General features: G+C 36.0%; 2 protein-coding genes across 2 annotated transcripts in view; one reads left to right on the forward strand and one right to left on the reverse strand.

Annotated features, from left to right (window-relative positions):
- The window catches only part of NIT2 (nitrilase family member 2), a 29,059-nt gene extending 20,248 nt beyond the window's left edge, over nucleotides 1-8,811 (forward strand). Inside the window, exons 8-10 of the mRNA XM_051985190.1 lie at nucleotides 6,708-6,806; nucleotides 7,538-7,593; nucleotides 8,236-8,811. Of these exons, the coding sequence (XP_051841150.1) occupies nucleotides 6,708-6,806; nucleotides 7,538-7,593; nucleotides 8,236-8,327 (247 nt within the window). The 3' untranslated portion in view covers nucleotides 8,328-8,811. The remainder of the gene's footprint in view (nucleotides 1-6,707; nucleotides 6,807-7,537; nucleotides 7,594-8,235) is intronic.
- Nucleotides 8,812-12,045: 3,234 nt separating this feature from the next.
- The window catches only part of TOMM70 (translocase of outer mitochondrial membrane 70), a 34,968-nt gene continuing 21,861 nt past the window's right edge, over nucleotides 12,046-25,152 (reverse strand). The window contains exons 7-12 of the mRNA XM_051985189.1: nucleotides 23,898-24,032; nucleotides 22,397-22,504; nucleotides 20,755-20,871; nucleotides 17,370-17,467; nucleotides 15,801-15,923; nucleotides 12,046-14,344 (exon numbers count right to left, since the gene is read on the reverse strand). Coding sequence (XP_051841149.1) covers nucleotides 14,191-14,344; nucleotides 15,801-15,923; nucleotides 17,370-17,467; nucleotides 20,755-20,871; nucleotides 22,397-22,504; nucleotides 23,898-24,032 — 735 coding nt within the window. The 3' untranslated portion in view covers nucleotides 12,046-14,190. The remainder of the gene's footprint in view (nucleotides 14,345-15,800; nucleotides 15,924-17,369; nucleotides 17,468-20,754; nucleotides 20,872-22,396; nucleotides 22,505-23,897; nucleotides 24,033-25,152) is intronic.

Below are 25,152 nucleotides of genomic sequence, written 5' to 3' on the forward strand. Positions count from 1 at the left end.
ACCAAAAGATTTATAATAGGTCACATCCATTTGCCAAATTTCATTGGCAAATTATGTGGTCTTAAACCACAAGGGTTCTTCCCTGGAGGCAGTGTAGGAGCATGGAAAGGAAGGCAAGCTGTACAGCCTTTTACTATGCTCCTAGCTTTCTCTCTTGTTATTCCAAAGTGCAAATGTAAAGCTTGAACAGTCTGATGATATTTAAAATGAGATTCTTGGACTTCTTGAAATAAAGGAGTATTGGCCAGCATAGTTAGAAGGCTATCTGCCTTTGAATTACCATCAAAAATAGGACCTGGAAGTCCACTATGAGAGTGGACATGCAAGCTATAAATCTTACCTGGATGCTTTCTTACTTGCTCTTGAAGTTCCTTAAAGAGCTGATATATATTGGAAGCTACAAATTTTATTTGGGCTGTGGCGATTCTTTGTACCACACCTACTGAATAGGCTGAATCAGATATTATATTTATGTCTCCTGGATAATGAGTTAAGAACTAGAATGATTGCATATAATTCATTCTGCTGAGTGGACTGAAAAGGAGTTTTGACTACTCTCTTTATCGTTAAGTCACAAGAGTATACAGCACAAATGTTATGTTTGGATGCATCTGTAAAGATAGTTGGTTCTTTAAGAGGAACTTTAGAAACCTTTTCTTCAAGAATCCATGGCCAATTATGTAATAGTCAAGTTATCTTTAATGGAGACTCATGTGTAAAATTTGCCACTCTGGGATGGTTTCACAGTATACATTAATTTGTGCATTAGTATAAACAGTGTATATCTTGTCAGGTCTTATCCCAGATAATTGTACTGCTCACTTAATGGCCTTTAATAAAATTCTAGCCACAAGCACTGGGTAAGGAGTAAAGCTTTGTTCTGGTTGTGCTGGGAAGTTCACCCACTCTATCATACTGTCTCCTTGATGAAGGACTGCTGTAGGTGCCTCTTTTGTAGCAAAAACTGATATTTCCAAGGATTTTTGAGTGTTTTTTCAACTTCATTGGATAAAGCCAGTTCAAGCCTCTTGAGTTCTTTTATAAGCTGGCATAGTGAGTTTAAAGCACTCTCTCCCCTTAAAATGTCATATAATGGTTGCAATTGATAGGTAGTCAAGCCTAACACTGGTCGCATCCATTGGATATCTCCTATCAATTTCTGAAAATCATTTAAGGTGTTTAACATCTCTGTTCTTTTTTTTTTTAAATAACTTTTTATTGATAGAACTCATGCCAGGGTAATTTTTACAGCATTATCCCTTGCATTCACTTCTGTTCCGATTTTTCCCCTCCCTCCCTCCACCCCCTCTCCCAGATGGCAAGCAGTCCTTTACATGTTGAATAGGTTACAGTATATCCTAGATACGATATATGTGTGCAGAACCGAACAGTTTTCTTGCTGCACAGGGAGAATTGAATTCAGAAGGTATAAATAATCCGGGAAGAAAAACAAAAATGCAAACAGTTTATATTCATTTCCCAGTGTTCTTTCTTTGGGTGTAGCTGCTTCTGCCTATCTTTGATCAATTGAAACTGAATTGGATTTTCTCTTTGTTGAAGAGATCCACTTCCATCAGAATACATCCTCAAACAGTATCATTGTTGAGGTATATAATGATCTCCTGGTTCTGCTCATTTCACTTAGCATCAGTTCATGTAAGTCTTGCCAGTCCTCTCTGTATTCATCCTGCTGGTCATTCCTTACAGAACAATAATATCCCATAACGTTCATATACCACAATTTACCCAGCCATTCTCCAATTGATGGGCATCCCTTCATTTTCCAGCTTCTAGCCACTACAAACAGGGCTGCTACAAACATTTTGGCACATACAGGTCCCTTTCCTTTCTTTAGTATCTCTTTGAGGTATAAGCCCAGTAGAAAAACTGCTGGATCAAAGGGTATACACAGTTTGATAACTTTTTGAGCATAGCTCCAAATTGCTCTCCAGAATGACTGGATGTGTTCACAATTCCACCAACGATGTATCAGTGTCCCTGTTTTCCCACATCCCCTCCAGCATTCCACATTATCTTTCCCTGTCTTTCTAGCCAATCTGACAGGTGTGTAGTGGTATCTCAGAGTTGTCTTAATTTGCATTTCTCTGATTAATAATGATTTGGAGCATATTTTCATATGTCTATAAATAGTTTCAATTTCTTCGTCTGAGAATCATTGTCTGTTCATATCCTTTGACCATTTATCAATTGGAGAATGGTTTGATTTCTTATAAATTAGAGTCAATTCTCTATATATTTTGGAAATGAGGCCTTTATCAGAACCTTTGATTGTAAAAATGTTTTCCCAGTTTATTGTTTCCTTTCTAATCTTGTCTGCATTTGTTTTGTTTGCACAAAAACTTTTCAATTTGATATAATCAAAATTTTCTATTTTGTGGTCAATAGTGACCTCTAATTCTTCTTTGGTCATAAATTCCTCCCTCTTCCACAGGTCTGAGAGGTAAACTATCCTATGCTCTTCCAATTTATTTATAATCTCATTCTTTATGCCTAGGTCATGAACCCATTTAGACCTTATCTTGGTGTACGGTATTAAGTGTGGGTCAATGCCTAGTTTCTGCCATACTAATTTCCAGTTTTCCCAGTTCAGTAAGAAATGACCAACAGGATGATTTCAGAAAGGCCTGGAGAGAGTTACACGAACTGATGCTGAGTGAAACGAGCAGGGCCAGGAGATCATTATATATTTCAACAATACTATATGATGACCAATCCTGATCGACCTGGCCATCCTCAGAGTTCGATTCTTTTTGTACAGCAAAATAATGGTTTGGTCATGTATACTTATTGTGTATCTAATTTATATTTTAATATATTTAACATCTACTGGTCATCCTGCCATCTGGGGGAAGGGAGGAGATGGGAGGAAGGAGGGGAAAAATTGGAACAAGAGGTTTGGCAATTGTCAATGCTGTAAAGTTACCCATACATATAACCTGTAAATAAAAGGCTATTAAAATAAAAGGGAAAAAAAGGAAAACAAATTTTAAAAAATAATTATAACTTTTTATTGACAGAATCCATGCCTGGGTAATTTTTTTTTACAACATTATCCCTTGCACTCATTTCTGTTCCGATTTTTCCCCTTCCTCCCTCTCTCCCTCCACCCCCTCCCCCAGATGGCAAGCAGTCCCAATATATGGGTCCCAATATATGTCCCAATATATCCTAGATACAATATATGTGTGCAGAACCGAACAGTTCTCTTGTTGTTGTAGGAAGAATTTAATTCAGAAGGTAAAAATAACCCATCTTCCCCACAGATTGATGGGGATTTTTTCAACTATAAAAGGAGTAAAAACTACTCTTTTGCCTTCAAAAGTTCATCTCAAAGGGGTAGCACTAATGTCAGCTGCTATTGATCCTCCTATGCCAGACATGTAGGTGTCTGCTTTAATTTTGTCCAGTGACCGGGCACCTCTAATGACTGTACGATCTGCACCAGTGTCTGCTAATCCTTATAATTGTATGCCATTTATATAGATAGTGAGTATGGGTCAATCAGCTGTCACAGCTGCTGTCCAGTATTTTCTTGGATTTTGTTGCTTAGAGTCAGAATCTGGGCGACTATCACCAGGTTGCTTATTAGGAGTCTGGATCAGTAAATCTGATGCTACTACTTCTCCTGGTTGATAAGTCACACATTGTCTACCCGTATTAGTGACTGGGATATTATCTACACATTCCCCAGTTTCCCACATCAGTGTGTAGATGGACACTGTTTTGTACGTACTCTCAGGAGGTGAAATGGTCAAGCCTACTATGCCTGGAGGCAAGGGATCCATAGGCTGGAGAGGAACAGATTTCACCTCTTCAGAGGATATCTCAGTAGTTCCAGCTGCATACAACTCTATTCTCCCCAATTGTAATCCCTTTCTCCCATCAGGTTGCTTCCTAACTGATTGGTCATGTCTGGGTACTAGACTTCTAGGCACCCTCTGGGTATAGCATTGGCTGCCATCATGCCCCAAGTATTCTTTGCCTGGGGCCCTGGAGCTGGGCCCCTCATCCCATTTCTCCAAGTCAGTCTACATTCTAAGGCTTAGGAAGCCTCTGTTGCATTTTGGACATGGGGTATTGGGTCTTCTCCCACCTTGTTTTCTCACTCTGTCTCTGTGCCAACATTGAGCTTTCAGATGCACTACTTTACCACATTGAAAGCATTGACAAGTCTCTCTGGAAGTCTCTTGCCAAAAGGGACCCTGTCTTCCTATGTTTGGATCTTGGGAAGTCTGCATCATAGCCTGGATATAAAAGGCATTTGTGCCCACTGTGGCACAATATTTGATCTCCTCTAAAAGAGCATCCTTGCGTAGTCCTAGTATAATTCTTCTACGAACCTCATTAGCATTTTCTTTAGCAAGTTGCCTTATCATAATTTCTGTTACTGCGTTTTCACTAATAGTTCATATGACAGTGTCTGCAGATGGCCCATAAAATCAGTAAAAGGTTCATTTGGCCCTTGTGCTATTTTTGTGAAGGGCTCTCTGTCCTGTTCACCTGGGATAAAACCCCATACTTTGACAGCAGCAGCAGTAATTTGCTCATATGCTGCTATGGGGTAATTACTCTGTACTGAAATGTCTGCATAAGAACCTACACCTGTTAGTTGGCCACAAGTGATTGGAGGATTAACTCCACTTTGACTATTTTGTTGGGTTTGTATCCTACAGAGCTCAATATATTCAGAAAGCCACAAGTTTTGTCCAGGTTCTAACCATGTCTCTGCTATAGATTTCCAGTCCCTAGGAGTTAAGCCTTCATAAGCCAAATTCTGTAATAACATCTTAACATAAGCTGATATAGCCCCATAAAGAGTGCCACCCTTTTTCAGGTCTTTGAGGATTTCTAGATCAAAAGGAGCATATCTTCTACTTTCTCGACCTGAAGAGTTAAACTGTTGAATCACAGGATACATTTCTATTCTCATATCAGCTATATTCTCCTCTTCTGTGGCTTTAAGTAGTACCTTCTGCAATCTAGTCATAGGAGGGGGTGATTGCTGGGTGGGGAGGTGCTGGTGATATCACTGCCCCTCCTACTTCTCCTCCCTTTACCCCAAAAGGTGAAGTTGATGGGGGGACATCAAGAGTCAGCTCTGGTATAGGCAGGGTTGAAGCTAGGTTGTGAGAGTGAGAATCACCACACTCTTCAAGTTCACTTAAGCCCTCATACCCTCTGGTGATACTGCCATTAATCTGTCCTTTGTCTTCCTCTTTCTCCTCACACTTCCTCATCTGGCTTTTCTTAAAACTTTTTTTTCTAAAACTTGCAGGATTCTTTAAGGCCAGTTGTATTATGTTGTATACATAGAATATTTCCTTGGAAATTGAATCAGGATCTTTATCATTATAGTAGTCATATAGTTGATCTCCTACTAGTTTCCAGTTATCTACCTCCATTTCTTCTTCCTTGAAGAACCAAGGGGATGTGCGGTCTAATGTACCCAAGAGTCCACTGATCTCCTCCCAAGTTATAAGCAAACCCTGTCTCTTGAGCAACTTAAGTATGCTTTCTATAGCTCCCTCTCTGGGAGGGGATGGGGATGGAGCTGAGGATGGGGGAGAATTTTTTCCTAACATCTACTCTATTTCAGTTAGAAAAGGTTACTAGCTTAGCCTTTAACAAAGTAAGTTCCCTGTTTGTCTATTAAAATATTCACCCTATTCCCTGGTCACTGGGGACTTCTTCAGTGAAATTAGGGTCCTTGGTTCACACGTTGGGCACCAAAATGTGAAGTCCGGATCAGCTCCCTGGAGCCTCAGAATCAGCCAGAGTCAGGATAAACAAAAGTCCTTGGTCTTTAGGGGGAGAAGTGAAGAGGATGGACAAAACTGCCACATGCTCTCCACCAACCTTCCTTCTCCTCTTCCTCCTCCAAAGTGACTCTGGCTTTTCTTACTCCACCCCTCTAATCCCTCCTATAATTCTCTGTATACACAAAAAGATCGAGCCAGCACAGAATAGTGAGAAGGGCCATTTTTCCAAGCATATGCTAATAGAGTTATTATCCAATAGGTGATTTAGCCTTAAGTGCTCAGTTGTCTGATTCCAGTGTACCTATTCAGCCCTTTACAGGTAATGTGCCCCAACAATCAGAGACTAAAAATAAGCTTGAGAGACACAAATATAGCCTGGCATCGTACTATTGCTCCTGCCCAAAGTCTTATTCATACGTGGAGGCTTGCTTTCCCAAAATCCTGTTTTATTCAATATTATTCAAAGTCTAGTCATGGAAGCCATGTCTGTCTTCACAAGCAAAGGAAAAGTGGCTGTGGCAAGGCCAGGCCATTTACACTTGTTCCCCAGGTGACTGTCAGTGATTATGGGCCATATTGTGGATGTCTGGAATTGTATCAGTTTGTCCTTGCCTTCAGTTCTTCCACATTTTCTTTGGCTAACTAGTCTCTTGATATTTTGTCCCTGAGAAACTCTTCCATCTTGTTCAGCCAAAAAGGTACTTGCTGGAGTGTCCTCTCTTGGAGGAGTATTGGAAAGTATTAGCAGTCATTCAACATTTATTAAGTGCTGCTAAGCATTGGTGAGAGACAAAAGATAGTTCCTGCTGTCAACAAGCTTACAGTCTAGAGGAAAGACAATACATATAAGCATCTGGGGCAGGAAGTTTGCAATATGATGAGATTTCTCATGATGGGACTACTTTTTTTCTCATCTTTTCATTCTAGTGCTGTAGACAACCAAGTGTTTGTAGCCACCGCCTCCCCAGCCAGGGATGTGGAGTCCTCCTATGTTGCCTGGGGACATAGCACTGTGGTGAGTCCTTGGTAAGTGTCTTTTGTTCTGAGTCCTCTGACACTAGTTTATTGTACTTGTGTTCAGAACACCCAACAGGAAAGATGCAAGGGAGATCTCATAAACTGATGAGGGAAGAGCAATGATTTTGGAGTCAGAGAATCTGAGGTCAAATCCATCTTTTAAATTCTCTGGGCTTCAGATTGCCTTCTTTATAAAATAAGGTACGATGAGATGATTTTTAAGACCTCTTCCATTTTTAAATATAGCATTCTATTTGTTCTTTTGTGATATAATCTCGGGCCAAGAATCCCTTTCAAGTTTTCTCTAGCATTTTGCCAGTTTTATCTGTGCATGGTGGGTGTTTTTTTTTACAGAAGGGGCCTGGGGAGCTCATGTACATAGCAGAGTAGTAAGCTTCAGAGGTAGGATTTGAATCCAGATTCTCTCACTTCAGACTCCCATCAGCCCAGTGGCAGAACAGTTAAGTGGAATTTTAATTTTCCTTTTTCTATAATTCTTCCTTTCCAAACAGTGAACTAGAGTTCTAGGAGACATTTTAGGGTATGTATGTTTAGGTGTGTTTGGGTTATAATGTAAATCTGATTTTTTTAGTCAGGTCAGATGTGCAGGATGTGCATTTTGTCCAATTTGTCTACAAAACACAGCTAAGGAGATTTCAGATCTGTGCTCTTGCTCTTTCAGCTGCACCACCAGTACGGCTACTAAACACATCTTTTTCCTGTGTTGGCTCCTTTTACAGGGGAGAAATCCTGGCCCAAGCTGACACTGATGAAAGCATTGTGTATGCAAACATAGGTGAGACTTACTAACTTGCACGGCTACATTACTTTGCTTTTCCAAACTGTGACTCACCAATTATGACTTCATTATAGTGGTGATGTGCTGCCTCCTAGGAAAGAGCTGGTAACCAGGGGATAGAAGCCTAGAGGGTGAGAAACTGAAACCATCCAGCTCTACCAACCCACAAAAGGGACCACCAGCCTTAGTAACAAATGGTGATCAAGATATCAATTATTTCTCTTAGGAAGTATTTTCCTGACATCCATCTTGGTACCTTGCACCCATTGCTCTTGGTTCTGCCCTTCTTCTCCATGACAACATTTCAGTTTTCACATGATACCGAGGCGTATCTCCTCCCAGTTGAGCAGATTGCGGCATGCATTCAGAAAAGGCCAGTCTGCTGGTTTGTTTCTGGATTGTTTCACTTGACTATTTATTAAAAGGAGTAGGGCAGGATCTTTGGGAAGTGACAGTAACATAATAAAAATAATCAACAAAACCCTTAAATACCAACTAACCATCTCCTTGAAAGACTGGAATATGGCACCTCTTGGCTTCTGACCCTGGGACTTCCTCCAGGAGCCTCCTGTAATGAGATGTTGCTCCCAGAAAAGCCCAGAGGCTGAATTTTAGTAACAGAACTTGCTCTTTTTGCAGACCTGAAGAAGTTGCTTGAAGTTCGCCAACAAATCCCTGTTCTCAGCCAGAAGAGGGCAGATCTTTATGCTGTGGAGTGGAAAAAGGTCTGAGGGACCAGGGTTGCTGCAAAAGAGGGGCTTCAATATCCAGATCTTTGAATCCTTTTAGATTTCAACCTTTTTCTAGTGGTGAAGGGTAAAGAAATTAATGTAACAATTGACCACACACATTTGAGTCCTAAAGAAGATTTTTGTCATCAGTCATTGATCTTGCTATGCAGACCAATCAGAATAACAACAAAGTAGCAAAATAAAGTCTCAAGATTCTGATGATTAGGGGCAAAATTCACATAAGATCAAGGTGCCTATGGGCACCACTTCATTTCATGGAATTGAAAGTTTTTTATCCAAAAAGCTGTTTTATTATATTGCCCCACAAGTGCCTAAGATTTCAGATCTGGCTAATGTTTTGAATTATTTTGCTTGATTATACTTGTATATTAAAAAGGAGAATTTTTTATCTTGTGGCAAAAGGGGCTGGGTGTTGTTGCTGCCTAATGATGAAATGGGGGAAAAAATAAAGTTTAGAAATGGGGCAGTTTTGTGATGGGTTAAATTTATTATGTTTCTTTTTTAAATGTTTATGTTAAGTATTTAATTAAAAAAAACTTTTTAAAGATACTTAACAAACATTACATTTCCATTAAAATTAAGAATTCCCCAACCCCTTCCTTATCTCATCTAATTACTTCTCCTTTATGAGCAGAATTGTTTTCACCAATCAAATCTCTCAGATTATCAGTGAATCTACATATCAGGCTATTTCCTATTAATCTCTCTGACAGTTTAAGTTACCTTCCACAATGTAAGTGAAAATGACAAACTTTAAGAGCCTTCCTTGCAGCCTAACATCTGGAGAGGGAGTTTCTATACAATGTAAATGTGAGCACTTCTTTGCTTAATTAAAAAGTGTGAATTAGCAGTATTACACAAAATTCCAACCTCAACTTTTTAAAAACATTTTAAGAACCCCAAAGTGACTTTCTTCCCACGTGTTGCTGGGATTACCTGTCTCGTTTTACCTTTTGTTTTTCGCAAGGAAAAACAAAAGGTATCATTTCTTTTCCCATATATTTTAAGTATTGACTTTACAAGAAGCTGCCTTAACTTCAGGTAATAAGTAAAAACAAGGCAAAACAAAAACTTACTCCATACCTTTACACCATCTTTTTCTGGAACTTTTCAAGGAACTCATATGGACTCATTACAAGATCCCCGAATCTATCTTCCCTCTAATAATATTTTTCCCCTCTTTCCACCTGTATCACAGTTAAAAGCATCCCAATATCAAACTAATTACATGTATATATTCATATGTGTATGTATATATACACACACACCAGTTTAGATGCAATGTAATTCAAGTCACATTCTCTCCTTTCATATTTATATGTATTTGCATGCCTATATGCGATTGCCCATTCCCTTCCTTCCCAACCTTTCCTTCTTAAAGGATTGCCAATACAACAAAACTCTAGGTCTTAGGTTTCATTTGACTACAGCTGACCTTGAATATTAAGATTCTGTAAAAACCCTTTTTATCACCCTCCACTAGAATAAACATTTCATCCATGATAGATTTAATTGTTCACCTGTATATGTCTCTTTAATTTTTCTCGACTCTCCTATTTTTAAAAAAATCCTATTTTACTGAAGTAATTTCTTCCTTGTAGAATTACACTCAATTTTACAAGTTACTCGAGACTGATACTTGCCTTTGAAAAATTTGATTCTATATCTCTTTTAAAATGATAGTTGCTAAAGAGCCTGATTTCCTCATTCTTTTGAGTTTTTTTTTTTTTTAATCTGGAAACTATTCAAACAATTACATTCTTAGGAGTTTCCATTTTGAGGTTTCTATCAGGTGATTGATAAATTCTTCCTATTTTCACATTGCCTTCTTGTTTAATATATTTGAGCACGTTTCTTGATAGAACCAGTTCCCCCAGCTGGGGGATGGGAGTTCCCTCACCTGGGGAATGGAGAGATAAATTATTTTTATTAACTTTCCTTGTTTCCCAGGATTGGTTGTTTTTGGTGAACCATCATTTATTTTTGTCCATTTTTTTGATTTTAATAATTCATGTCTTGTGGAATCATAAACTTTTATTTGGTTCATTCTGATTTTTATGGATCTTATTACCGATAGTTTTGTGCCTTGTGTTCTTTCTTTTTCCCTTTCTTCCATTTCCTTTAATGTCACTTTAAATCTCATGAATCATTTCAAAAATTCTAATTATTATTTATTATGGGCTGCCCAACCAACCACCTTTGGAATTTTGTGCCAAGTTTGTGTCTTAGAAGAGTCTTTTAAAAAATCTTTCTATTCATTTTTGTTGCTGAGGCCTTAGTTGAGTTCTAGGTTCTTTGAGAGCAGGGCAAACTGAGGACTCCAAAGAACTTTCTTTAAATGGACTCCCCCTTTCCTCATGAGTGAAAATGAGTTAGGGCTAATTCTTTTTGGTCCATGCTTATTTTTCTTCACTATAGATGTCAAAACCATCTCTTCTTTTTGTGTCAGGACTTAGACTTTCCTTGGAAAAGGCAGAGAGGATTTTCCTCTTCTGGTAAAACAGACTTAGTTTAAAGGCCTTTTAGGAGAAGGAAAGAAAACTTATTTTTAATTACCTCATTAAGTTGAGACACATTTTTTCCAGAACTGGCTATGGCCCACTTCACCCCTTCTTTCCTCTAAAAGCAACAGGTGTTATTTGCCAAGATCTTTCTACTGAAATCTTTCACTGTCATTCGTCCCTGGGTTTGTTTCTTCACTATAAAGTCTTTCACTTAGACCTTCTAAGAGATCCACTTATCTTAGAAGTGTGCAGTGATGAGGGAAAGCTGTTTATGATTTATCTAGTATAGTGAAACACTTATTGAATTTCAATTTTCAGGATATCATAGTAGCAAAACTTGGTTTCAGATATGAAATTTAAAAGTCTTTGATTTTTAAATCATTTGAATGATGCTCTAAAAATAAAGGTGGTTTGCTAGTTTTTGCAGGGTCAACAGTTCTATTGAAGTTTTTTTTTTTTTTTTAAAGGAAATGTTGGGGGGTTTGGCGGAGGAAGAAAAACTGGGCTAGGAACTGGAATTATTCTAAGGAAGTAACCAAAACTCCCTACCTTTTCAGAAGACCAATAATGGGCAAATGCCTTAAAAACCATTAATGATAAAAATCCTCATATATTTATAACAATGCTTTTCAAAAGTAGCATAAAACTAAGAACAAAGCAGAAACCACCCAAATGAAGTTATGATGAAACAAATAGAATTTGAATGTGATGTAAGAATTGAATAGTGATGACAAATGAAGGCAAAATGGAGCAGTAAGTTGAATGAGGAAACACTATACGTGAAAAGAAAAAAAAATGTTTCCTAACATCAAATGTTCAAATAACACATCCAAATAAAATAATTTACTTTGTTTCCTATTCTCATCACCCTATACTATTAAAGAAACAAAACTACTGATGATTACTATAGTTTGTCACTCTCCACAATGTCAGTTGCTATATTGTTTCACATAATTTCTTCTACTCTTCTCATAGGATCCATGGGTTTAAGTGTTATGTTAAAAGCCAGTTTGCTGACCTCTGCTTTTAAAGAAACATTTTTGGCTTATTTTATCCTTCTGTATAGATCATTTTGTTCTAATACCTAAAACTGCTGACATTTTCTAACAACTACCATTACTTGTATAGCAGTAGGCTGCTACTATTTGGTAATCCCTTATCTACTGTTCTAGCTTTAAAAAATGAAGTTAAGATAAACTTGAATGTAATATTTATTTGGTGAATTTACATGTGAATTCATTTACAAAAGAAAAGTTACAGACAAATGTAGCTTTCAGTGCAGTTTCAAATATTTTAAGAACAGGCAACAGTCCGTGAAGATTTGGAATGATAATATTGAACGGCACATGCGTCATTTTCCTTTGTGTGGTTTTTTCCTACCGCTCCTCAGGGGGGAGGAAGGGAGAAGAGTAGAAGAAAATGTCAGTGTCTGTGAAAATAAGGCCATGCAAATAAAAACCCTTTTAAAGAATCAGAAGAATTTTAAGTTGGGGATAAGCAACCCCTCCTGAAGTCAGCAGTGGTTGTCTTGGAAGGTACATAATTTAAAGACTAAAAATGGAGAGAGAGCCCTTAGATCTGAATTGTCATTATCCTGGTTGTCAAAAAATTTTCACTTCCCAATTTGCTACCTTTAGACCCATGATCTCCTAAAGTCAGAAGTTACCCCTACTGTGAAAGAGGAACCAATCTTACAGGTACTAAAAAGGTAGTGTTCACACCTACAAAGTTTATTTGGTTTCAGAAATATAAGCACCCAGTGAACGCTGACCCTTTGGATAAGCAGTCCCCTTACCCCAGGCCCTGTACACTAACAAGATTTTATTTTCCCAAAAGGATGGCAGAAGGCCCTATCATACTGTGGCATGTATTTTCTAAAGCTCAAATTTAGTGAGACACTATGTGATGGCCCACTGCTTAAAAAACAAAAACAAAAACAAAACCCACACAACAAAACAGGACACTCTGCTAGTTAAATTAGGATTATAACCACCCCCCCCCCCAAAAAAAACCCAATCTGAATAAAATAACTAGAAATTAAATATGAGTTGCAGATTAAATGAGGATAAAAATGTAAACAGATGGTCAGGTTTCCTAAATTATCAACAAATTCCTAGATATTGGCACTCAGGACCTCACAACAAAGGGCTCACTGAATTAGGCATCCCACACATACTTTTACATAAAAAGTAATGCCTCAGAAAAGGTACTTTTTCTAACTCTGTTACTATAACTTGGTGAAACACTCAAGCATTTGCCACTTGACATAGTAGGCTCTTGGCAATAACATTTAAGTCTTTAATAAATTGCACATTGCTTTACCAAATTTTTTTTACTAGCTATTTTAAATCAAATGTTTCCATGTATCACACTCATTCCATTTTTATTTAGATTACATACATAAGCCATCATTTGAATTTCTTTAAAAAGTGTACACCATTAAATCTAGCAGTACCAAGTTCAATAAATAGCATTAAGCCTTTTAAAAAACCCACCTCATTTTACATCTTGAGTGCTTTATTCCCTCAACAGTAGCAATGCTCTTAAAGTCATATTCTAAGTCTGTCAGCTTCAAAGCAACAGATTTTTGTTTCTGTATAGTTTGCTATAGCAGTTTGTGGTTGCTTTAGATTTGAAGCTATGTTTCTCATCATTTATTATTGTCTCTGTGGGAAATGATCAAATTGATTGGTAGCTGCCACCAGGTTCTTCCTAGAGTTATGCAGAAGGCAAAGGCACTGTGCCTTTCATCACATTAAGGTTCTCTCTCAATTTAGCTTTAAGAAACAAAACCAAAAAAATTCTCAAAACAAAAACATACTTTTTTCTTTGAAAAACAAATAATCAACCCATAGGGATTAATTGTATATAAAAGAAATCTATTTTACTAGTACTCGCCATATTATTTTAAAAACCAACATGCTGTAAAATGTTTATATATATATACACACACACACACACACACATATATCTGTGTGTTTGTGTATGTGTGTATATGTACTATAAACAAAATCATCCAAAACATAATCACTTCCCTCCTCCCCCCAATGAACAAATCAGTTTTTATTTGCATGGCCAAAATATCCTTTGTTCCCTTTGCAACATTGTTTTGGATATCCCCCTCTGTTGCATTAGGAAATAAGCTTCAACACTGCAAACTTCCTTGAACAGCCACTCCCACAACACCTAAACATTAAACAGATGTAACAAATGACAAACACCACAAACGGAAAAACTAAGTTCCACCATTCACCACGGTCTGTGATCTCATCTGTAGAGCTTGGTTGAAGTGTGGGCATATGTCTAAAAAGTGGGTCATTTTTCCTTTCCCAGCTGTTTTACAACGTAGGAGGTTTTAATCCGTATTTCTTTGCAACTTCTGTCTGAGCATAGGCAGCATCACAAAGTGAATAGAGGTGTGCCATTTCCATTTCAGATTTGGCCAGATTAATTGCCTTGTTGAACATGTCAATGGCTTTATCCATGTTTCCCCTGAAAGGACAACAATCAAAGTCAAAACAACAGCATAAATTTTATAACTAGAAAGGGAAGGGATAGGATAGTAATGTAAGCAAAATGATAGAGACCTAACTACTAAATTTAAAATGAAATTAGTTGTTTTGTATTTGAAACCTTATTAGTGGGTATTATTCTGGACAATACTAGAGAAGGGGGAATGAATTTTTGTTCATGAGATATCATTTTAAATATTATTATCAAATTTTTACATAGGTTATTTTATCATCAAAATAAAAAATAGAATCTCTTATCAGTCATAAAAAATGTGCTAGGCAAACAGTCCAGATCGACAACATTTTTCAGGACAGTAAATTTTAGTTTTTTTAAATGGGGTTTAATAGCCATAGTAGTTGTTTCCTTTAAGTATAAGATGAAGTACTCAAGCAAAAGTCCCATTAAAACATCAAAACTACTTTATACTTAAATCGTTTTACTGCACTAATTCAAGGTTGGTTTATTTTGGACACAGAACTCAAATCTATTCAATGAACAGCAAAATCAGGGATTCAACTTGCATCTCTCTATACAAATTTTACCTACTGCTCCATCAAGTCTGCCACCATTTTGGCTCTGCCCTCAGAACAGAGTAGGTTAAAGGAGCATGTGTTTGAGGATCCTGGCATATCTATGCATCACTTCTACCTGACCTGCAAATTCTAACCTTCATAAATTCTGGTTTCTGCCTTAGCAGTATTAAACAAGCAAGTGAATGTGAAATTAGAAAGATTAACTTGCTAAATGTCACACATCTAATGTATAGCCTTGATTCATTCTATTATTACCCTGATGTGTTTCTAATAAATAGGATGGAGAAAAATCTGCTGACCAACAAAGGTCAGTTTATTTATTATGGATTTGGGAATGTGTTTGGGAAATGATCCTTAATTTTTTACCTAAGTGACTACATATACTGACTTAAGTATTCATGGAAAAAAAAAGACAATAGACTTCTAAAGCACTAGGCTCTTATTACCAACAAAACTAGTTGAACACTATCAGGGCTGATACATAAGAAATGAGGAAATTTCAAGCTTATCTAAATTTGGGTTTAAATATAAGTGATTGTTGTATGCCTGCAAAATCCCTGGGATATTTGAAAAGGTGGAGACAGAAAAGTGGAGTGAGCTGCTTTAAAAGCAGATTGCCCTCCTTGGAGGTTTTAAAAGGCTGGATGACCACTTGTCTATTGCGTTAATAGTCGAGATTCCTTTTGGATCAAACTTGGACAAGATGACCATTTAAGTCCCTTTCAGCTCTCAAAATTCTATGATTTACAAAGTCGTTAAAATTCCAGTAAAATTAATTATTTTATTAATCACTGATTGGGCTTTGTTGTCCAGCGATACTGTGAAGAGGAGTAAAAAATTTAAGAAGTACTTTCCTCCTCCAATTTTTTAGAAGTATATTCAACAATGTTAATTATTTTTACCTCTGCACTTCAATAGTTCCCATTGTTTCATATGCAAAATCACACTTGTTGTCAATTTCAATGGCTTTGCTAATAAGTTCCAAGCCTTTATCTAGATCTTGCTTCCACTGAAGCTGAAGCAAACTGGAAAAAGAAAAGAAGGTTCAAAGTCAGTGAGGTATTTCCTAAATTATATACCCACCCCAGTCAAAGAACTTTGGTAAATATAAAATTAATTGGAGAGACAAAAGTAACACAAAATGGTGCATTCAAATTAATAACAAATTTTATAGAGTAAGTGCTATTAAGAGCATGGATGGCATCAACAAGAAAATCTTCCTAGAAGGTATAGGATTTGAGGCAAGCCCTGAAAACTGGTCACATTTGATGAGGAAGAAGAAGGATGAGAGTGGAGTAGCGTGGGAGAAAGCAAAGTAAAAAAGAGTAAGGGTAGAAATCAGGGTGGAAGGGCAAAAAAGGCGGCTATCTAACTGGAAACTCACTTTAGGGTCTATTAATCAATATACTTTCCCTTTGTCAATATATTTGACTCTTCTTATAGAAATTAATTTAAATACCTAGAGAGAATAGGGTAGTATACAAAATGAGTTGTAAAAGGGTTTTCCTTTCTGGGGCTCTCTTTCCATTATATACTTATAAAGAACTCCCATTCCTTTCACCATAGACTTGTGCCACCAACACTGGGGGAGTGATGTCTTCTGATAGATCAACAAATTCTGGTGCAGAGAGAACTACAGGTACAGAAACAATTCTAGGATAAAAGCTGGGGAATAGGAGCTAACTTAGAGAAACATTCAACTAATTCTGCTAACAACAAAAACAAAAGACAACCATCTTTGATATGATCATAATTTTATAATGAGCACTTGACATTTTCAGAATCTATAGCTGCATGTCAACAAGCTCTAAGAACTAAATTACATAGATTAAGATTATTCATCAATCATGAAATTATATGTTCTTCCCATCACTTACTGTCATTTCTCTATAAGGAAGATGTATTAGACAGCTAAGGTTTTTTGAAAACTGAGTTAGCTTGACAGCAGTGGTGTGCTAAGTGCACTGGTTGAGATATTGGTGGTCTGCAGTCATGAAGATCCATGTTCCCAAGCATAAATCTGGCCTTAGACACTTCCTAGTGTGATCTTGGGAATGTCATTTAATCCCATTTGTCTCATCTGTAAAATGAACTGGAGGAAAGAAATGGAAACCACTCCAAAATCTTTGCCAAGAAAACTCCAAATGGAATCATGAAGACTCAGAGAAGACCGAAGAGACTCAACAACAAAAAATGGTGGGTTAACAACACTCCCTGGCTTTTACCTTTACGTTTAACTATAGTCACGTGTGTGGGAATACATCAGTATTAAAATAAGAAGGGTTATTTTATTATTCATAACACTATGCCCTTCATCTTTTAAGCCATATTACATTTGAAAATTAATGAAATATTTAAGGGTTATTTGCTGTGGGAAACTTTTGACTTAAAATTTTTATTTTTTCACCCCCATACAAACCAATTAACTATGGAAAAATGGTGAAATGAACAGAAACCACAAAAATACATACCCTTTATGAACATACGTTGTGGCATTGTCTGGTTCCAAGTCAATACATTTATCATACATTTCATCTGCTTTACCAAACTGTTGCTGATCTGTTAGTGCCTGTGAGGTGACATTTCATTGAAATTGAGTAACTTGAGTCACTCAATACAATTTAAAATTATAATTGTTTAGATATCACTGGCTGGTTGTTTTAATTCTCTACATTTCAATCATTCGTTTCTATGAATTCCCTTGACGGTAGAATTCCTTTTGGGTTTAATGCTAAGGTTACACAGAAGAGCAATCATGGATTTCATTTGTATCCATAAAAGCAACCAGTTTCAATCACAATTCTGATGCCAAACTCTTAACCAAAAATATTTTACATCTTAATAGTTTTATACTTTAAAAAGGTCAGCACTATTTGCTCTCTTCTCTGCATCACAGTATTTTAAAACCCTTTTCCTACAAGCACATGTTGGAGCTTTCATGATAGACAAACAATGATCAATTCTTATCAGTGGTAATTTTAACAAGGACCTTGCACCTTACCTTTAAAATACATTTAAAAACACCATGATGAGGCATTAAGCAAACAGAATACAAGAAGCCTTCAACTTCCATTCATAATGCTTAACCAAATTATCAATATATGTAAGTGGTTTTATTAAGTAGGAAAGACACAAACTTAAGATTTTTATGTCTTCACATCTTCTATATCTTTAAGGCAATGACAAAAGGAAGGAAACAGAACATGTTTGAACTGGACTTCCTCCTGTCTTTGCTTTTATCTACCCAACAGAATACCCTATATCCCCCGCCTCCAGTTGCTAATCTTACGTATAAACTGAATTCCTACCCATCTTTTAAAGCAAAATTCAAAAGCCAACTTTTGCAAAAAGCTACCCCTGATTTTCCAGTCAGTAGTCAGTCAATAAACACTTCTTAAGCTCCTACTATGTTCTCTGGCTAAACTCTGGCAAAAAAAAGTTTCTACTCTCAAGCTCAGTTTAATGGGGAGACAACATGCAAAAATGATATGCAAATCAGACACAGGAAAGTTAAGACCATAAATGGTCATATACAACAGCACTCCTAAGTGGAATGGGGAAGGAGGGAAGAGGAGAGGGATATGGAAAGCCTTCTTGTAGGTGAAATTTTAGCTGGGATTTGAAGGAAGCTAGGATGCAGAGATATAGAAGAAGAGCATTCCAAGGATGGGAGACAGCCAAGGAAAACACCTGGGAGTCTACAGATGGAGGATCTTATTTAAGGAACAGCAAGGAGATCAGTGTCACTGATTTGCAGAGTATATACGGAGAACTGTATGGCAAGGTTATTGCAGATAAGTGGTTAAAGGATATAACAAACAGTTCTCAAATAATCACTGCAAGCTAAGAACAATTATATAAGAGAAAAGGAACTATAAGGTTTCAAGTCACAACCAGCAAATGGTGAAGATGAGAATACAGTAAGTCAATGCTGCTTGAAGGGTTGTGGAAAGAGGGACACAATAATGTAAATGCTGGTAGAGCTGCAAATTTGTGTAACCCATTTTGGAAGACAATTTGGAATAATAATACAAATAAAGTGGCTAAAAATATCCATAACCTTTGACCCACAGATTCCACTATTATATATACTCCATATGGTCAACAACAAAAAGTTAAGGCATATATTTATTTATAGTAGCACTTTTTGTAGTAGCAAAAAAGTAGAGAAAATAAAGATCTACTGTGGAATGACTAAAAAAGTTGTAGCATATTAATGTAAAGAATTATTTACTGTGTCCTAAAGAAAAACAAACAAATACAGAAGTATTTATAAGACTAATTCAAAATAAAGCAAAGAAAACAACATATACAACTATTACATCAATATAACTGGAAACAACCTCCATGAAACAAAGATGAAAATTACAAAAACATAAAGAACAAGTGTGGCCCCAAGGAAGAGATAAGACAGAACACCTTTCTGAGTCTTAGCACCTCTGCAGAGCTGAGAGGTTCAGAGACGTGGAACAATACTGCATATAATGTCAAGATTTTTAGAGGTTTTGATAAGTTTTGCTGAGTTATCATCCCTTTTCTTCTTTTTTCAAAATTTCTATTACAAGGGATGGCTCTTGGGGATTGAAAAATATAGAGGAAATGTGTCTCAAGAATAAAAATCAATTTTTTAAAAGAGGTGATGGGGACCTGATCTAAAGTATGGAAGGATTACAGAGAAGGGAATAGGTTGGAAAGATGTGGTTGCACAATACTCAAAACATGACAACTAATATAGGTGGAAAGCGAATGAAGGACAATAATGAGGCTGTGACCTAGGGTGACAAAAAATAAACCAATAGACCAACAACAAGAGACATTTGAAATATTCAAAAGGCATATAGTGATGTGGAACTGCAATTGATAATAAATATTAAGAGTAATGAGATCAATAAGAAACAATTAGGACAGGGCACTGGGGTATCCAATAGCTAGGGTGGGAATGAGGCTAGTTCTCCATGAGAAGCTAGCAAAGGAGACTAACACTAAGTGGCGATACAAGTAGGAGAATCAAGAGATAAAAGAGATATTAAAAAAACCCTCAGAGATGAGAGTATCTAGGAGGAGGATGATCATTGTCAAATACTAGAGAAGACAGGAAAGATATGGACTGGATAAAGCAATGTGAGTGTTAATCATTTAAGAAAGCCATTACTTGTTACTTGCCTTTGAAGTAGAAAAATAAATTTTTTTTTTAAAAACTGCTATAATATATGGCAGTGGTTAAAGGACAATGATTTAATTATTAGAAAGTACAGAAGGTGGGAGTTGGGGGTGAGAGATGAGATAGCACAAGGGTTGTTAGTCAATTAGATCATTTTAGAACTCAGATCAGGTCTCCAAATTCAACTCAAATGTTCAAATAAGATGGGTGCTGAGCTGCTAACATATATTTTTAATCACTTGTATTTAGGAGTAAGCTATTGCTTCAAGAGGAAACTATTGGATAATTTTAAGGTCCAACATATGGTCTATTTTTCCACATCTGAGGACTACTGTCTGCATCTAAAGCAGTGTTCCTAACTATTTTTGTGTCATGGACCTCTTTTCAGAAAAATGTTTTTTAAAATATTTTAAGTACATGGGATTACACAGAAAGCCAGTTATACTGAAATAGTTAACAAAATATTTAACAAAATAACCAAGTTAAGAAGCCTTGATCTAACACAGAATAAATTAGTGGTTACATAGATCCAAACATATTACATTACTTCAACAGAGATTTGATTATTACATCTTTCTATTCTAAATTACCAGAATTCAGAATTTAGTTAGAATTGATTAGAGGATTTTAGTGGGAATTTTTTTAGCACAACTAATTAAATTAACAAGATTAATAAAATGTTTACCATCACTTACCTGGGCATACAATGCATAGCCTTCAGCACATCTTGGAAATTTCTTTATGACATCCTCGAAGCCTTTCATAGCTGCCTGAACTTGTGTAGAATTGTTTCCTGTGTAAGCTTGCCGATACTGTTTTGAAAACAAACAAAATACACAAATCATAGCAGCTCTGTCAAACCAGGAACCCTCAAATCATGACAGGCAGCAGTAAAGAGACACAAAATGGTATATGTGTTCTTTAGAATTTTTAGTTGTATAAAACGTTTTGAGTTCTGACCATTCCAAAGAAATATTCTAAGCAAAGAGGATTAATTGGAAATTCTAATATTGACCAGCCCTCATTCCTTTTTTTTTTTAATAGCTTTTTATATACAAAACATATGCATAGGTAACTTTTCAACACTGACCCTTGCCAAAACTTCTGTTTCAACTTTTCCCCTCCCCTAGATGGCAGGTAGTCCCATACATGTTAAATACTACACACACATACACATTTATACAGTTATCTTGTTGCACAAGAAAGATCAGATTTAGAAAGAAGGTAAAAATAATCTGAGAAGAAAAAATAAAAATGCAAGCAAACAATAGAAAGAGTAGGAATGTTATGTTGTGGTCCATATTCATTTCCTAGTATTCTCTGGGTGTAGCTGGTTCTGTTCATTTCAGATCAACTGGAACTGATTTCAGCCCCTCATTCTTAATAATACATAATTTCATTAAGATATTTACTTGCAATAGGAAACAAATGTAAATAAATTGGAAGATTTCCAAGTCTTTGCTATGTAGCAACATTTTTTATTAGTAGTCATTGTCATAATGGTGCTCTTTCTGAAAAGAAAATTCATAGCCTCATAAAGTTACAGTTTCCAAAAGTTTACTTACCTATAAAACATATCCACCATTTAAAAGGAATAATTCCTTTTAAATAATTTCGTTTCACAGACAGGACAACCTCAGAATCAGAGAAAAATGAACTCATCACATCTCAGCCAAAAGTTTTGTAATTTGAACACATAAGCCATTAGACTTATACCATTTTGAAAGGAAAATTCTTATCCATCTGAACATTAACAATTGATAGTACTATAAATTACATATATGTATGTGTGTGTGTGCGTGTGTGTGTGTGTGTGTGTGTGTGTGTGTGTGTATATATGTGCATGGACACACACACATACGCCCTAAGTAAAATGTTTAAAGAACTATTATTAGTTAAAGCTCACTGAATGAAGAAGCAGCAGAATGCCTACGTTTGAGAATGGGAACATAGTTGTAGAGATAAAAAAGGGCCTTATAGTTTACCTAATCCAGGGCTCTTATTTTACAGCTGAGGAACCCAGGGCCCAAGAAGGTTAGGTGATTTGCTAAAAGTGATACAGCTAGCCAATATCAATAGCAGGATATAAATTCAGTTCTTCCAACTCTAGAGTAAGTATGTTACATAGGATCATGGGATATTAACTATGGTCCTAAGCTTGGCAGGATCGAACATCTACAAGATGAAGAATAATAAAAATATCAAAGTAATGGTACAGATAATAGTCCTTAATAGGACTTTTTTCATATACAAATATCCCTTATAAAACAATGATAAATTAAGTGATGAAATAAAACCAATTTCAGTAACATTTATATTTAAGGAAGAAATGCATACCAGTGCAAAACACTTTTGAGCTTGAGCTAGGGCTGAATCAGGTCGTAATCTAATACATTCATCAAAGTCTGCTACTGCTTCTTCAACTTGATCAAGAAGAATCTTTAACTAAGGAAAAAAAAATAAAAATTAATTCTCATTCCCAAATAATTCTATTAAAAGTAAGCACTAGCACCAATGTGGAAAAAATGCATTTTATGTAAGACTCATTATTAGCACAATGCTGAACAATACTAGTTGAAGATTTGCCATCAGGAAATACTGATTTAAAATATCTCAAAGAACTACTAGAAAGTGAAGTTAGCATTTTTACACTCTAATTTTTTTTTCCTGATTAAATCTCTTTCTCTTAGTAGAAATGTGTGATAAATACAATCCAAAGAAGTTTCCATTAGTGTTTTAAAGCACAGGTGAGCATTCCACAAAATGAGCCACCACCACAAATACTCTCTCTCCTTTCCCAAGAAATTAAATAAATAGGCAATAGTACTCTAATATTTACACCAATTTTCCCTTTAATCCATATGCTTTTTGCTAATTTCTTCCTATTGAATAAGATTTTTTAAATTAAAGAAATCTGAAATTTCCTATTTCACAAGCAACAGAAAAATCTGTTCATCCTTGAAACAATCATGTAATTAAAAAAATAAATAAATAACTGAGACTGAATGCCTAGCCAAAGTCTTCAAAGGAATCTGATATGAAAATATCAAAAAATTAAAAGACAACTGCTACAGAATTCAAGTGCTTTATATTAAAAAAAAAATTAGAACATATTTCTTGTCCTATAAAACTGGCCTAATGTGTGCTACAGTACTGTAGATGGCATAGAGGAAAATCCAGAGTATACAAAGAACATAAAAAGTTAACATAAAGGTTAATAGCTGTAATATGTTTGCTCCTATTATACACACAAAGCTATTCTTTTCTGGCAACTTAATAAATTTATGGTGCTCATGTTAAAGGTAAAAAGCTTTTTTTTTTTTTTTTGGCTTCACCTTCCTTCTTTGGAACAGAAGGATCACAATAGATCCAGAGCCAAAAGAAGCTAAAAGTCATCTAATCTTATTCCTACATTTTATAGAAGAGGAAAACAGATCTTAGAAGGTGAAGTATACAAGTGTAGCTGTATATATTATATTATCCTGTATTATTAGCTGTATATATTATCCCAAATAAAGCTCTCTATTTATTGCTTCTAAATACCCAGCACGTTATCCTTCATTAGAAAGCAAGAGTAATCTTGGTCTTTAGTGTTTACTTCTTTAAAAACAACAAAAAGTACCAAATAAGAGGACAGACCTAAAACTGCTTGGTGTCACGAATATGGGACTACATCCCTAACACTTCTGACTCTGAAGGCTTTGTTGGCATGAGAGAGGCAAACACATATATGTAAACAAATGAAGGCATCATAAATTGAGATATTAGTAAAAAAAAAAATCTCTAGAAAATGTAAGATTATTTCCAAAAGTCAGAATGTTAAAGAGAAAATTTTTACCTGTCCTCGGTGGTGGTAGACATCTGCATTTTGAGGATCAATATCAGCAGCCATATTAAAATCCTGAGTAGAGAGCAAAGGCTGCTGTTGTTGCATATACATGCTGCCTCTTTTAATCAGGGCATTTGCACGAAGCTGTAGATTCAAATAAATTAAAGATTTAAAACATCCAGTGTTACCAACACCATTCTTTGAACTCTTAACACCAATCTTTCTTATGGTACTTATTATATTTTACATTGTGTCATAGCTATTTATTCAGTTCTCTCTACTCTTACATTGCAGTCTAATGGCCACTGGATAGAAAGATCAGCTTCAGAAAGCCTCAAGAAGATTAGAGTTCAAAGTCCTACTTCTCACACTTTCTGGTTTATGTGTCTCTGGCAAGTCAATGAACTTCCTAGTATCCCAGGAAACACTTCAACACTTTAAAAAGTTTGCTACTTGTCCTCTTTGTAGTGGTCAGAAACTGGAAACTGAGTGGATGCCTATCAATTGGAGAATGGCTGAATAAATTGTGGTATGTGAATATTATGGAATATTATTGTTCAGTAAGAAATGAGCAACATTTCAGTTGGCCTGTAGTGTAGTTTATATATTATATTTCAGAAGATCTGGAGAGAAATGAGCAGAACCAGGAGATTATATACTTCAACAACAATACTATATGATGATCAATTCTGATGGATCTGGCCATCTTCAGCAATGAGATGAACCAATTCAGTTCTAATGGAGCAGTAATGAACTGAACCAGTTACACCCAGTGAAAGAACTCTGGGAGCTAACGAAAAACCATTACATTGAATTGCCAATCCCTATATTTTTGTCTGTCTGCATTTTTGATTTCCTTCACAGGCTAATTGTACAATATTTCAGAGTCTGCTTCTTTTGGGACATGTATACTTATTTTGCATTTAATTTATACTTTAATATATTTAACATGTATTGATCATCCTGCCATCTAGGGGAGGGGGTGGGGGGAAGGAGGGGAAAAATTGGAACAAAAGGTTTGGCAATTGTCAATGCTGTAAAATTAGCCATGCATATAACTTGTAAATAAAAAGCTATTAAAATTTAAAAATAAAATAATAGAAGCATTTAAAAAAAAGTTTGCTTCTCAATTTGGAACTATGCTCAAAAAGTTATCAAACTGTGCATACCCTTTGATCCAGCAGTGTTACTACTGGGCTTATATCCCAAAGAGATCTTAAAGAAGGGAAAGGAATCTGTAAGTGCAAGAATGTTTATGGCAGCC

This window comes from Antechinus flavipes, chromosome 3 (assembly GCF_016432865.1).
Source record: "Antechinus flavipes isolate AdamAnt ecotype Samford, QLD, Australia chromosome 3, AdamAnt_v2, whole genome shotgun sequence".
In the NCBI taxonomy this organism is placed as follows: domain Eukaryota; kingdom Metazoa; phylum Chordata; class Mammalia; order Dasyuromorphia; family Dasyuridae; genus Antechinus; species Antechinus flavipes.